The sequence below is a fragment of the Lepisma saccharinum genome, chromosome 25, assembly GCF_977018435.1.
Source record: "Lepisma saccharinum chromosome 25, izLepSacc3.1, whole genome shotgun sequence".
Classification (NCBI taxonomy): Eukaryota; Metazoa; Arthropoda; class Insecta; order Zygentoma; family Lepismatidae; genus Lepisma; species Lepisma saccharinum.
The window spans coordinates 3,567,356-3,583,445 of NC_139253.1; the positions used below are offsets into that span (position 1 = coordinate 3,567,356).

Consider the following 16,090-nt stretch of genomic DNA (forward strand, 5'->3'; position numbering starts at 1 on the left):
ACATTCAGATTCGACAAAGTACACAGTCGCATGTCGGGGGTCTTAGTGGAATTGCACTGTACGACTTGGCAATCTATAACTGTACGAATAGATGTCTTCTATACATCATGATTGTTTCGAAGGTAAATCTCATATTTACACAAGAAAGAAGTCACAACGCTTTTAATGTGCTCGTTATTGAAATTCTAGAGTAATGTACATTCTTATTTATTAAAAATGACACATATATTATGAGAACGATATCTTCTGACAATCATAGTGTATCAATCCAATCAGAATTGGTTTGTCAAATTATGGTGGATTATGCGTACGTCTGCAGTGATTGCTTTTTGATGTAAGTTTTTGTGTACATGTTTTGGTTTGAATGGGAAACAACATGTATGTCACATGTGTTTATTATGCTAGCCTGTTGTTGTTTTTCAAATTACTTGCGAAGAATTTTAAGGTGGATTATGACAACGTGTGGTATAAGTTAATTTACACCAAGTAAATCTTATCGAATATTTTCTAGTCGACATCAGTACAAGAATTATTAGCTCAAGTTCCGATTGTTTAATTCCGAAATAGTCGCGGTGTGTAAGCATCTTTAACATGGTTCGATTTTTATTTGTCTGTTAACATACATTACTTCAAAGTCGTCGTATTTACTTATTGATTGTTTTCTAGAGGATTTTTCCCGTCCCCACACTGCTGTATGATTTTACGTGCGGTGGTGCGAAGAGGTATTACTTCTCTAAATGCTTTTGTTGTTAGGTTAGGTGTGTTACATTTAGTGCTCTATGCTTGTTGGATTAGGCGTAGAGTTCCTAGCATTAAAATACTAGCTTCCCCGATTGCTTCCAATATCTGGTCTGAAGCACCCCCCTCTTCTTTTCGAGCTTCGCATGAATGTACTCCCAAGTGCAAAAGCGTAATATGCACCTGAGCATGATGAGTTTTACTAAATATTAAACTGATCTAACAATTATGCGTCATTTGAGATTCCCAGAACCTGGGCTCGTGTTTCTCCCAAGGCCAAACTCAATTCACACAATCTTCTGATTTGCTACACCTAAGACACCACACCAAGGACGTATTTAGGGGGGTCCATGGGGTCCGGAACCCCCCGAAAGATTTATCAAGTACTAAATTAAATAATGAAATATATATTCGTTTATCCGTTGTTGTATAATTTCCTCTGAACTTATTGGAAGACAAGGATTATATTGGGAGTATACGGCTTTAAAGGACAGGAATGATGTATATAAGGAGGGGTCCAGGGGTCCGGACCCCCCGAATGACTCACCAAGTACTAAAAATAAGTAATGAATAGGGCCTGGATTTATAAACACAATCAAACAATAAAATAAGCAAGTTAATAAGCACAAAAAATGAAAAAAATAAGCATAAACAAATACAGGAAAATCTGAAAAAACATTTGTTTATTATATCTCTTATCTTATTCAAAGCTATTACAGTATGTAAGGAAGGTCATCCTGAGATTTTCTTGTGTAAAGCTCCTGTGTCTGTCAGTGAAGAATGATTTGTACAGTGAAAATGTTCTTTCCACGTAGCATGCCATCACAGGCACATGTGGAAAACACCACAGTTCTTCTTCGGTGAATTCCTCTTCAATGTCTTGTTTCTTTGTTTCTTCACCAGAAATATTTTTATAAATTTGACAGTGTTTTGTAACCGGGATTTTTCAGTAATTCCTGACTGAGCTTGTCGGACACAATTGTAGCAACACCATGAGTTTCTGAAGACAACGTTACTGAAATTTCATCAATGAGAGAAAGCGAATGTTGCAATGGATTATTTTGAGCTTTCAACTGTGTTATAATATCAGGTAATTTGGAAACATGATTTTGGATGTACTGCAGGCGCGGTTGGCCCTATAGCGCACAGGATCAGTGAACCCCCAGTAATATACGATAATCACCTCGAGAATGAACAATAAACAATGTCTTTACATTTTCACATTATTTCGCTAAAAAATCTACACAATAAGTCATGTATTTGTGCCCGTAATACGGCGAACTCCTTTGCTGAGAAGAAGAAACCGCGAATCGGCCGCCCTGATACAGACCCTCAGTTGAACCCCCACAGGACAGCTCTTGCCATTGTGAAAGCTTCGTGTGGGAGCAGTAGCTCGAGAAGGGTATAGGACAAAATACATGGAAGATGATATTGCAGAACCTATGTCTCCACCCAACGGTCATGCGCAGTTCGTTCTCTCGAAGAAGCCGTGGGACAAGGCTCCGTTCTCGCTGCTTCCTCCCTTCCAGTGTTGCTGTGTGGGGTTCAAGTTTGAAGCGTACACATTACATATTCAATCTTCTCTTGAATCATTTTTGCACCGAACTTCTTGGAATAAATGCAAGATTGTGTCAGAGATGGATGAGTGGAAACAAATAGAAGCTGGAATTAGATGCGATGAATTAAAATAAAGGAGATACATTACCAAAATACCTTGTGCATGCATTCAGAGGTTTTTCCTTAAAGGTGGAAACACTTCGGGTTCGCGAAAGAGAAAGAATGGCACAAAGACGTCGCTCGGTGTCAATCGTCTCAAGTTTGTTAGTTTTTGAAGTGCTTGGATACTTGTTGGAAAGTATTAAGTGATGCTGCGAGTGAAGCGAGGGATTTACTTTAGCTAGGTTATGTCATTTGATGCAGTGTAGGCGTTGCTGTCTGCGCAGGTAAGAAATGACCGATACAAATGCACATAATTAACGTAAACAAACTTCCTTGTCCACTGAAAAAAAGCGTGTGCTGGTCGACCAGCCCCAAATTTGAAGAAACCTGTCGCGTATCAATGAAAGGGTCTCAGGTTCGATTTCGAGTATGCACATGCCATTAGTTGCCATTTCCCTTTAATAAATGTAGGACCAGTTCTGATTAGTCGGCATGGAAATTGAATGTAAACCAAAAATTATATATTATACGCATATAATTTAATTTCAGTCACAGTAATTTTTGGTAATTATTATAAAAGTGTTGCAGTAACTTCAGACTGAAGGAGTTTTTATTGCTCCTCCTGGGGAAAAAAAAAATATTACTTGCCCCTACTTGAGGACATCCATTCCAACAAAACTCAACTTTTTTCATAAAGGCTCAATTTATTGTAGTTTCAGCCCTAAATTTATTCGCACACCCCTAATACAAAACCTTATACTCCCAGATAAAAAAAATTCTGGACAAATCTTTTAATCCCTTCCCCCATCCTTTTGTTAGGCGAAGGAAGTTTATTTTGCGGAAACTGAATACATGTCACATGACTTCAGTGAACCCCCGGGTAAATAATTTACGAGCCGCGCCTGATGTACTGTATCTTTTCTTGGATTCCGTTTCTCCCGTGCGGCTATTTAGAAGCATTGATCTCATCATCCCAATGCCGTCGTGTGATTGAAATATGACAGATTTGAGTAAAATATGCTATTTTAAACCAAAATCATAAAATAAGCAAGCATAACCGTTCCCTGCAGAAATAAGCATTTATAAGCACTTTCAACCTTAGTTAAATAGCTCATCAAGGTATGTAATAAGAAGTATAACCTTTCTCCTTACCATTAGAAGTCTGGAAAAGAATATGCATTTCGCTTACAAATCCGGGCTCAAGTAATGAAAATATTAGAATTTGTTGCATAATCGGTGGTTATTAATTTCCTCTGAACTTTTTCAAGGCAAGGATTATATTGGGATCATACGGCTTTGAATGACATTACAAAGGAGATTTATATGCTACTACTCAATATGCATAAAATATTAATCAGAAACTTACTTTCCTCCAACTACATGTAACATCATTTTTGTTATTCGATAAATATTCAATTATTCATCTATTTGACATTAATTTCATTTGCCAGGTCACTTGTTTTTATGTAAATTATTCCAATCTTAACTGCAGGTAAGTTATGTAATGAATATGCACTCTTATATCTGTATTCTTATACAGTCTTTGTACCTAATCGTGTAATAATAATATAATATTAATTTATATATTGTAATTAGTATTAATTTGATTTATAATTATTTTAATATAAACATTATTATTATTATTATTCCTGGAACACTTGGTTTGGACCCCCTGAAACATTCTAGATACGTGCCTGCACCACACATAATGCATTTCATTAATTTCTAGCATGCCACCAACTGCCTTCCATCTACTGTACTTTTTGTGATGATGATCTATGCTTGTTGAATGTAACTGGATTTTTTTTTTTAAAAAAAATGTTGCTTTATTGTTCACTTGCAAGCAATTTCTAAGTCTTTTAATTGTTAAATTTCCCATTTTCAGATGAAGAGAGACTATACTTTGAAGCAGGAGGTATAGTGTGAAGAATACGGGATCATGGAGGAAACAGAGGAGCTACTTCAGACAAATGAAAATGACAGAGAATTCTGGCCACCAGCAGTCAGATTGTCATCGGAGAGAGTGCAGTTTTTTGTTACCGGACTTTTGTTAATTGTGTCATCATTCCTGTTGCTGATTCTTCTTCCATTGTATATTGAATCTGTTAATGTGAAAGGTGATGTATACACAGCTCTCGTTTTTATATGCACTGTGACCGTTGTGGTGTTTGGAGCTGTGTATGCTCTTGGCCGAATATACGGATATTGGACTACCATGCTACCACCACTCCCGATTAATGGACTGCTTCGTGCTGGAGTCCTGAATGGACTGGGTGGGACTCTGGTTCTGTATGCCCTGGACAGGAAGAGGGTGTTGTGTCACCTGCAGGATCCTATAATGGGACTGGTGCTTGTTTTCTCGCTCATGTTTTATTTCTTCTTCTGCCAGAAGAGTAAGTATGTTGGTCATGTTAAGTAGCTTAGATTTACTTTCAGATAATTTTTATTTATGAACCAAGTTTTAAGAGGTTAACATCATTATTGTTTTCAGGACCAAAATTCTAGTTTAATGTACCTGTGCTCCTTATTTTTTCTTTATAAGTGCCTAAAAGGGTAAAACTTCGGTATGGTCCCAACACCTCTCACTCGTTTCTTTCGTCGTTTTTAACATTCGTACTTATGTATTCTGCATTACGAAAGATTCCTCAAGGTGTAACACCATTAAGCCTTGTTTCCATGATTATGAAAAACTAAATATGCTGACCAAGGCAGTAATTTATTTTATTAAAAACATAAACAAAACGTAACGTTTCAACCTTCTAGCAAGGTCTTCTTCAGACTCTGTATCAAGTACAAAAGGCTTTTGTACTTGATACAGAGTCTGAAGAAGACCTTGCTAGAAGGTTGAAACGTTACGTTTTGTTTATGTTTTTAATAAAATAAATTACTGCCTTGGTCAGCATATTTAGTTTTCCTCAAGGTGGTATTTTGCTTTCATGAAAATAATTTCAATTTGTGACATGACGAGTAATTATTGTTGTTCCTTATTTTGCTACCGTAAGACACAATATGGCGAGACAGCTTGACTAGCGTGGTACATCATCATTGGGTATGCAGTGTTTTCAACCTTGTCAACCGAAAAATCCCCACGAACCATTCACGGATAGCCCCAATTCATGAATAGCCCCAGAAACCGAAAAATCCCCATGAACCATGCACGCTTAGCCACACAAACCATTTACAAATAGCCCCACGAACCATGCATGGATAGCCCCACAAACCATGCAGGGCAAAGTTAGGTTAGGTTCGGTTACGTTAGGCAAACATAGTTAAAATTGCCATGTTCTTGCAAAAAACGGCGTGGTTGGAAACACTGACAGGGAGTTACGTCAACAAACATTCGCAACATTTGATTCACGTAGTGCAAGGAAATGAAAGGAACTACAATTGTGCGTTGGAGAGATATTTCTGTTCAAAAATACATGGTTTCCCGGTGAAATAGATTTCACGATGAAAGCAAATACCTCCATGAACTTCTAAATGCTACAGAAACTCATTTCCGTAAATAGTGTCTTGTGTAAAAATGAAGAAATCCGTTGGGACTGTATCGAAGTTTTACCCCTAAAAGAAATAATTACTGATAGTGCAGTGTACCTGATGGTCACAATCAAAAGTTTCCCATCTCGGAGCCCTCTGGAGCCGATTGAAAGCATTGAATTTAGGTAAAACTTGATGTAGTGAGTATGAAAACCATGGGGTAGTAAATACTGAAACAAGAAAGTTCAAATGTTGGCCCAAGTTCCTTTTTGTTTTATGGCAATTTCATCATGCTACGAATGCAATTTTTACATCTTTCGAGTTCGATGCTTTCATGGTTAGGTTAGGCATGTCAGGTTTGCCTATCTTAGCATTAAACATTAAAATTAAGTCCCTAAATGCATGCTACAAAGGTTCCAATGTTCTTCTACATTCATTCCTGTAGAGTCTACAATATTTACTGTTGCTTGTCAATGGAGAATACTTTGTCCATGGGAAGCACGTATGGATGCGTAAGGTTTAAGTTCTTTTTTTCAACATAAATACCTTTTTTCCGAATCCAAACAGTGCTCATTACTTCAAGGAAAGTTCAAATTTCATGTGACAATGATTTCCAAAATTCTACGATACATAGTCTTTCTGCTAGGAGAATTTGCAAAAATCATAAAACAATCTGAACTGTTACCCAAATGTTTACCACAAGGTGGAAATGTGGCACTGAATTCTGGTGAACAGCATCCCAGGAAGCATTTCGTGCAACCATTGGTCACATTGTCTGAACTGAAGAAGAGTCATTCATGTTGACAGCGTGCATATGAACACTGCTGGACTGTCATGAACTAAAAATAAAATGTCTGCCTATACATTAAATTTTAAAGATGGTGGCTTCCCCGACTTGTGAAAAAGGAAACTCCCTAGTGGGTCTATGTTGCTATTCTCATTATTTTATTCTTCCAGTGTTGTTGTGTGATGAAAGAAGCCTCCTTGACATTAAAATCTATGACTTTTTTTAAGTGTATATTTCTCCTCAATGGTGTGAGCTGACAAGCCCCTTTTTTGGTGCATTCCAGCATTTCATGTGAGACATGAAATTCTAATAAAATATTCATAATGAACCAAGGTGGATTGATTTATATTGCAATTTAAACCACTTTCAATAAATAATTTACCAACAAGAACTTCTAAATGCTACAGAAACTCATTTCGGTAAGTAGTTTCTTGTGTAAAATGAAGAAATCCGTTGAGACGCTATCAAAGCTTTACCAATATTTTAAGTTATAATTGTAGAGTACATCCAGAATGTTTTATTTTCACTGGTAGAAAACTTACTGAAATTATTATAGTTTCATTAACACACTCAACAAACATTTCCATAGTAGGTTCATACATACAGTACCAGAAACTGAAAAATGTGTATTTACGTGACATTTCTTATTTGCTTTAATCAAACTGTTCAAATATTTTACAGGACAGTTTACTAGTTAAAGTCTTTCAATAAAGAAACGGTGGCTCAGTTGGTAATGCGTCTGACTACCATGCTAAAGGTCCCGGGTTCGATTCCCGGCTGGTTCAAATCCGGGAACTTTTCTAACTATGGAAGCGGCCCCGGCGCCCACCCAGCGTCGAATAACATGGGTACCTGGGGGAAACCCGGGGGGGTAAAGGCGGTCAGGTGCGTGATGCTGATCACATCAGCCCCACTCATGACCGGATCAAGAAAGTGTAGGGCCTTACCCCCACACCCCCTATACGCCTTCATGGCATGGTGCTATGCACAGGGGAGCACTTTACCTTTTTACCTTTTATATCTAGATGAATGGTTCCAAAAACCATACAAGCAATTTTAATCATGTTTAAAAAAAAATCAATGTAAATAAAAAAAAATGATTTAACTTTAAAAAATTATCAAAAAATATTTTTATTTCATAGAACTATGATGTACTTTACGGTGTCTGCTAAAAACTGTAAAAAACTTGATCCTGATGAGACAGCCTAAATACATGTAAATCACTAATGAAAATGCACTGTGTGTGATGCTTTAAAAATGTAGGAAAATTTGACTTCATTTGCATGTGAAGCATATAGGCTACAGATGCTGATAATTTTTGTTGACAAAATATGTAAATTATATGCATTCACAAACATTTAAACCTGAATGTAATTAAAAATTAACAATTTTCAGATGAAATCATTTTGATATTTACGTGGAGTAGCACCACTTTTTGTGAAATACACCCCTCTTCGGTTTGAATTTGTAATGTCAAAATCACGTTCATGCCATTGTATGGTTATTTTTCATGACGTTTGTCGTGCATAATTTTTAGAGTATGAACAACTTTTGCAATATATGGATTCCACATCTGGAATTGATTTTCTAAGTTTACATTCATTAAGAAAAAAAAGCTGCAAAAAATTAGCAGCAACTACTACAGAATCAGTAAATTCTTATTTTGTCACTTCACTATAGTGAATGCATTTTTTTCTGGGGACTGGCCTTGGGATCTACAGTGCGTTTCCCAGTCGGTTATTACAAGCATAAGAAAACAGTTTTTCGTTGTGACGTTTCAGGAGAACACACACTCTCTTCATCAGACATTTATTTTCATTTTGACTAAAGATGCAGTTATAAAAATGGTTAGCAATTTTTTAAACAAAAAGAATCCGTAATATAATGGATGTTGTTAATGTTACGTTGTTGTAATATAGCAACTTAACTGTGAAAAGAAGCAGTCTGTTCTATTTTTATTTCAATTATTGTAATAACCGTAAACTACAGGAAAATAATTCTACAATGCAAGCAATGCGTACATACAAGAAAAACTATGTTAATTGTTACAGGGGATGTTGTCCTCATGCATCCACTCATTTCTGGCATTTTTTAAAGGAAATTTGTGGGCTGATCCCGGAGATTTGCTTTAAATTTTATACAATAATAGGCTAAAGATTTGCCCTAAAAATGCCTTTTTTTTGTTCCTTGGCCAGGTAATGTAAATGCTTTTTTTTTTGTTCCTTGGCCAGATAATGTAGGCGTTTATGCTTAATAACCATCTGGTGCCATTTCTGAGTGTAATTCATGTTTTATAATGTTCTTTTGTACCCGTTTTAGTTACAAGTGCTTCTTTTGAATATAACTGCTTTTTCAGTGTCTAAATCTGCGTCTAATCTAATTAGTGCCAATTTTGTATTTTTTGCTTATTGTGAGGGTTTTTAGTGCCTATCAATCCTCACCCTGTTTATAAGCCCTTACTTTCATAATAACGATGTGACCACGGATGGTGTAAATATAATAGGACACTAAAAACAAATTATGAAATATTTTTAAAACAGCCAGTAATTAAGTTTTTGCGAATTCTTTAAGTGTATAATGATGAAAACTTTTGTTTTCTTAATCACAGAGACTTTATTTCTAAAATAAAATATAACAGGTAAGTTATTGGGTGTGCTCCAGCTCCACAGGCTCATTTAAGTTGGCGCCACTAGCAGTGTCTCTTATTTACGTTTCACTAAACTACGTATAATCATTTCTTTACATTGAGTGTACTTCAGGCTTCATGGCAACACTGGTGTCAAAGGCATATGGACGGGAGGGCACGGCTCTTTAATAATTGAGAAAAATTATTTTGGAAGCAGAGATGCCAATTTTTACTGTTCCTACGATGTTATGATAATTATTGCAAAATCATGCCTGCAACAAATAGTTACAATAATTAAAGTGTCAATTACATTTACAATCAAAATAGGCATGTACCTTGTCACAAGAGATGCTGGAAATGATTTCTTCCTGCCCACACATTTCTGGCATCTTTTCAGGAAATTTCCATTTACACACAACAGTTCAGCTTCTGAAATTGCTTCAGTTTCTCTCCTGATATTCTCCTTCCTTTTAATGTGTAGGGGTTTGTTTCATATACTTTCTTTTCCAATGTCCCCCATAGATAAAAATCACATAAAGTGAGATCTGGGGACACAATCCTTTGCTAATGACTAAAGTGTAAATCACCAACCCTGAGACCTTCTGTAAACAAACAGTCTCACCGATACGATGTATCACTCCGCGTCAGCTGATTCATGACCGCAATCATCTGCTGTTACACTCATAGTTCGCCGCACCTGTTCATTTTATATAAGAGCCTCTGAATGTGAGAACCCGCTCTCAAAACATCAGATGAATATGCAGCTGCATACATTGTTACTCTCCCGGTCATTCTCTCTTTCATAACCCTTAAAACTGCAGACACTGACACACCACTGCACTGGGATACCGACTTAACCACTTCATTTACTGGTTTCTGAGGATACCATTGACAGAACGTTACATAAATATTGAGTAGAATCTGTTTCTCCCCCTTTTTCAAAGGCTGTCCTTGCTGGTGTTTTGAAAACAAGCTCGGAGAACACATAGACCTTCCCGCACGCATAGAACTCGGCATGTTATTTTTCTAAGGATAAGTCAGGCAATATTACTAAGTTGCACTACTTCCTTGCTGTTCACATGATTATTTTTAGGAAATAACCAATGTTATAAAATATCATTATGTACACAAATCTCTAAGCTCATTGAAAGTTACAATGCATATTACTACAAAATGTTCACACTTATCTTGCCTTGCCATGTCACCAAGTTATTTTATGAAGTGCACTATATTTGGTGGAACAAAAATCGTTATTAGGATGCTTGTCAAAGTTTCCAACCGCAATAAATTTACGAACTTTCTTTGTCTTGTTTTGATCATCATCATCAATATATTTATTGGACTTACAGCATTGCATATGGCTGTTTATGCCAATCATATATTTTATTTACATAAGATACAATTTACATAAAATCTACAAACAAATTTCAAATACACTCCTATCTATATCATCCTTAGAAATATACATTACCATGTTATATCATTTTGTCTAAAAATATGCAAGTAAAATATATTCAGTTCACATGCAAGAAAGAAGCCAAATTTATGGGAAATGATTACTGGTGCAAAGAGTTAACCATAAAGGTGAAGCAATAAGTAAAAAAAGAAAGAGCATTGGGTTTAAAGTGAGACGTCATTTGCGTGCGGCATCATATCCCATACTACAAATTGGCCATTGTTTAACCGTACGTAATGAATCCTGTAACAACGCTGGATTTTCGTGTGGATTATTTTACTTGTATGAGTTTGCAATGCTTTCTGCATGCAGGTGGTTTTGTTTACAGAAGGTCTCAGGGTTTGTGATTTGAACTTTAGACCTCAGATTTTTTGGTTCTCAAAACTGAGCTTTTAGGTTCTTAAAATATGTTCGAAAAACCATAAAATAGTTCTAGAAATCCTGAAAATAATCTTTCAACAAAAACAGTCAGTGATGCAAACTTCATTGCTGAAATGTTATTTTGCAAGTTGTGAATGGCACAAAGCACCGAAGTGAAGCGAAAGTGAGCAAGACCACCAGAGCAAACCACTTTGGATTGTACAGGTAACAGTGGCACCAGACATTTTGCTTTGTTTAGTTTTGAAAAAATCACCGTGGACTTGAAGGAAGGGAAATCGACAGAGAGTACGTTTCAAACACGTTAGTCATTGAATTTTCACGTTAGTCATTGAATTTTTTCGTGAACAAACAAAGCAAATGCCTCTGTGTGACGTAAAACCTTTAAAAATATATAAAAACCTAAAAAAAAGGCTCGATTTAGGTGCATATACCTAAAATAGGTTCTAACAAGCAAAATCGGTTTTTTAGGCACTATGAAACTTCATCAGTTGTTGCATTTTTACATACTACTAAATTGTTTTGGGATCTTCATATTATTAATATTAATTTATAACAAAAACATAAATATAAATTCGAATGGTTCAACCAACGGCATGGGTTCGACGTTATACGTGAAAAGTTTGAGAGAATTGAACCACAACGAAAAGTGTCCCTCTTGTTTTATTTATATCCCCAACTTACAAATGACTTTTTAAACTTGTACGAGATTTAGCACCATTATGCTTGGGTTGGCTTCACTGAATATGTGCCAGCGAGAGACAGGTCTTGCAAGAGGAGGGGCTCCAGCATTGTTGGGTATGAATGGTTGACTGCAAAGGAAATTTGAGCCGGTGGTGCTTCAAGGAGTTTTTTTTTTCCAGGAACAGAGAATTCTGAAGCAAAAATCTAACAGGAAGGGGGAAAAGGAGAAACCTAGAAATGAGCAGGATACGGGAAAATTAGACACACATTGATGTGCTAAATTCTTGTTGTTTCTGTTTTTCGCTTGTAGGAGAGCATAAACATTAGACATATTAAGATCTCTGTTTTCCGTTTATGTATGAACTCAGCTGGTAATAATTGAGCTAAAAAAAAAAAAGTTAATGAAAGCTGAAGATTGAACCAATTTTACAAATCTCATGTCAAATGTGAATTATATTAATTACATAGTCCGTGATTCAAACACTCTTCGAACAATGTACGAAAAGCGTGTTTATAATATTTTAGGTGCTAGATTTGCTTTTACTCTATCTTAAGAAAGTACTTACATGTCCTTTGATAGAAATTTCTGGATATGTCCCTACAATTAGTGAACATTTCTTTTATATTTTATATTGTATTTTTTTTTTTACTAAATATAGGGAATTTTAAGGCAAGAGAGGGAATTTATTTATATCAGAAAGGGATATTCCATTCACAGTCCGAAAGATCACTGCTTCGAGCAGTGATCGATTTTGGATCTGGTTTCTTTTCTTTTTGTTTCCCCCTTCTTGTTGTGTATTTGTTCAAGTCTGAGGTATTGTTTTTTGCGAATTCCATCTATTGAAAAGCGGACTGTTGTCCCTGTGCTGTGGTGTGATAGTGAAGTGCATTATGAAATAAAATGAATGTGAGGTGGAGAACTTGTTGAAGACGCTGTTGTCCAGCAAGGATTTTGCTGCCAAGAAGAAACTTGTGGATGTAGGTAGGCCCACCCCTGCTTTCTCTAGCAGTGGTAGTAACAGAAACGAAAAATAAAGTGCGCCAATTTTGTGATTCAGGGTACGAAGCTGATACTTGGTTATGCGGTTGTAAAAAGTATTCAGCACTTTTCTGTTTCCTTCTTTTTTCATTTCTTTATTATTATTATTCATTTTATCTAACTTTGGATATTTTTAACTGTTACGTTACTCATTGTGATAGGAATGAGACTGACTTAATTATCAGTTGAAATGTTGGAGATACACAGTGTAGCAAAGAAAACACCAATCCCAGGAATTTATCCAGAATTTTTAATTTGGTGAAAAATTCCAGGGAAGTCTTCTGAAAAAATGTGGGGAGGTCGATGTGTGTGGATAAATCACTAACCATGTCAGTCCAAAAATAACCACAACGGGAAATAACCTTCATCATGATAGGCTTACACTGTTGGAAAGGTCACGCTCTGCCACTGGGTGGCAGTGTTTTGTTGGAGAAACCCTGACTGATATTCAATGTCAGTTAGTTGTTTGAAAAATGGTGCAAGTATGCCATCCCTGTATTTCTTGTCATTTATGGTATTTTTATGCATTTACTGCATACCAAACACCAATTTTCTGGTCATGCTAAGGAATTTCGTGTATAAAATCGGGTTTATCTGAGCTCAGTCATTAGTATCCGACTACCATGCAAGGCCTGGGGACCTGAGATTTTTTCCACCTGTTCAAGCAGCTCTGGCGTTCACCCAGCATCATATAAAGTGGGTACCTGGAGGAAACTGGGGGGTAAAGGCAACCAGGGATGTGGTGCTGATCACATCATCTCACCTTCGGCCGTGGTCAAGAATAAATGGAACCGTGCTTCGTCAGAGAAGAATTTTAAACGTGGATCTATTACCCCACTATTACCATTCCCAAAATCCAGTTACAGAAATTTACCCAACTCTCGTTATCATGTGGTAGCAGTTCCTGGACAACAGTGACTTTGTACGGTTTCAGTATTTAAAAATTTGATAGTTCGCCATGCTGTTATTACAGAAATTTTTGTTTCCTGTGCAAGATGTCAGAACAATTTTTGAGGAGTATGTTCTAATCTTTCTCCAACTTTGTCCAATTTTTCCTCAGTAAGTAGATGTCATTTTACCATTCACTTCATATTGAGAATAGATCTTGTTTCCCTCAATTTGTTCACATGGTTTCACACTGTATTTCTGTGTGGAACAGGCACACCTGGGAATTTTGTTGAAATTCATCTAAGAACATTCCTGCAAGAATTTGTAATCACATACGAATCGTACATAAAAACTTTTTGTTGTAATGTGTGCGAATGTGCCATTATTTAAACTATAGCAAAACACTTGGAATGCTAAACACCTAATAAACACTTTATGGAACAATAGAAAATCACAAGAACACTTGTAACACGTATACACTTTAAAAATACGACAGAACTGAAATTGCGAAGTTACTGAAATGGAATGGGGTTAAGGAATTCACAAGTTATGCACAAAGCCATGTGTTTCAGTTGGACTGTTAGAAAACTAAAGTGCCCTTTTAGCATATCTTGTTACCAAAGCTTCGCAGAATTTCCTAAAAATATGCCAGAAATATGTGGATGCATGAGGACAACATTCCCATCTCCTGTGACATTTAATGTCCTTATTTTGATTGTAATTATAACTGTAATTCTGAGAACTTGAAGTCATTCTGAAGCTACCGGTTTCCACAACAGAGATATTACATGTGATATGCTGAGAGTTGCTGGCTGCCGACAGGTGGACTAAGTGACAGGGAAACGTACTGTATTTCCATGGGTTAGTCATCTTTGGTGTGTATGCTACAGCAGGGGCAATATCAGTTGCAAGGTGGGCCCAACTTACCTTTACCCAAGATGGATTGATTTAATTATGTTATAAAAAAGTCACTGATTTATATCACTTTAAATAAATAATTTATAGAATAATGTACATAAGAAATTTGTAGATATCAGAATCACTTTTGGTAAAAGTACATTAATCTCGTAATCATCGAATGGGTCTTTTAGACCTTCTTTTATGAAGTAAACAAAGTATATGTACTGATGGGATGAAGCTCATATAAAAGGTAATGTCATATGTAAACACTAAACATGCTTAAATTTCTCTTGAAATAAAACTCAATAATTTTCATAGGCAAAAATAGCAACAATTTTGCGTAGAATAATATGCAAAATGCTAAGCATGTTAAACGGTAAATAGTGTTATCATCATTAAGCTGTAAATAAACTATCATTAAAATTCAGCTACAAAGACTAAGAGAAATATTTAAAGTTACAATTATATTGTACATCCAGATGTTTTATTTGCTTTAATCAGACTTTTCAAATATTTTACAGGGCCATTTTCGAGAAAAAGACTTTCAACAAAGAATGATATATATGTGTATGCATGATGCCAAATATAAACATACAAGCAACTTTTAGCATTTTTTAAATATGAAAAATAGATTTAAAAAAAATCATCTTTATCCACCCTGCCTTCCCGTGTTTTAAACTTTGCCTGTTCATGTCGTAACTCCTGAAGAACGCATGATGTGGCAAAAGCTTGAGTAACTGAAAAAGTAAGTGCATGTCGAAACTGGTCTTGAGCTACTTAGATGTATCTTTGTTGTACATTTGAGTATTAGTTACCCTTTGAGTACATATATTATTCCTAATTTGATAAGGATGAACAATTATATAAATGCTGTTTAGTAGATACCATTACTTAATTTTTTTTTTATTACAGTGATGGGACTTCAGCGGATATTCTGTGCCACAACTGTGATTGTGGGGTTGTTTATTAGTGTTGACTTTCAACTGTGTGATGAGTTCCATTGCCATGGGAACTCGAGAGAAGTGGAGACGGACGATTCAGGAGTTTGGACATGGGAAACGCACTCCGCCTGGACCTTGGTGTATATCTTAGGTTTGGGTTTGTGGACTCGCAGTTTTACTATACTGGAAGGAAGTGTGTACCGTCAGATGGTGAGTAATTTGTCTCGAATTGTTGTATTGAATGTTCATTATAGATATGGTTATTTGTTCATGAAATCTTTCATACAGGTTTCAAAGTTCAAAGTTTCTGGCGGGCAGCGGCCGACGGGCTGTGGTGGTTGCGGAAGCGCCCGGTAGTTTTTGCAAGAGGACCGTCTCTGTCAGTTGTGAGCGAGATGGCGACCTTGGAGCACAAGGTTTTCTGCGTGCTTGAGTTCGCGAAAAGTGAGTCGCAAATTGCAGTGCAGCAGCGGGCATTCCGTACCAAATTCGGTAGCAAACCACCAACTAGGAAAAG

At 36.3% G+C, this 16,090-nt stretch overlaps 1 protein-coding gene across 2 annotated transcripts in view; it reads left to right on the forward strand.

Moving 5' to 3' along the window:
- The first annotated feature begins 288 nt into the window (after window positions 1-288).
- Window positions 289-16,090, forward strand: part of LOC145978812 (uncharacterized) — a 45,304-nt gene continuing 29,502 nt past the window's right edge. Inside the window, exons 1-3 of one of the 2 annotated variants that reach the window (XM_083111631.1) lie at window positions 289-334; window positions 4,283-4,790; window positions 15,545-15,783. In XM_083111631.1, the coding sequence (XP_082967757.1) occupies window positions 4,337-4,790; window positions 15,545-15,783 (693 nt within the window). In that variant the 5' untranslated portion in view covers window positions 289-334; window positions 4,283-4,336. Of the gene's footprint in view, window positions 335-380; window positions 446-4,282; window positions 4,791-15,544; window positions 15,784-16,090 lie in introns of those variants that run through there. The other variant, XM_083111632.1, reaches the window with a different exon arrangement.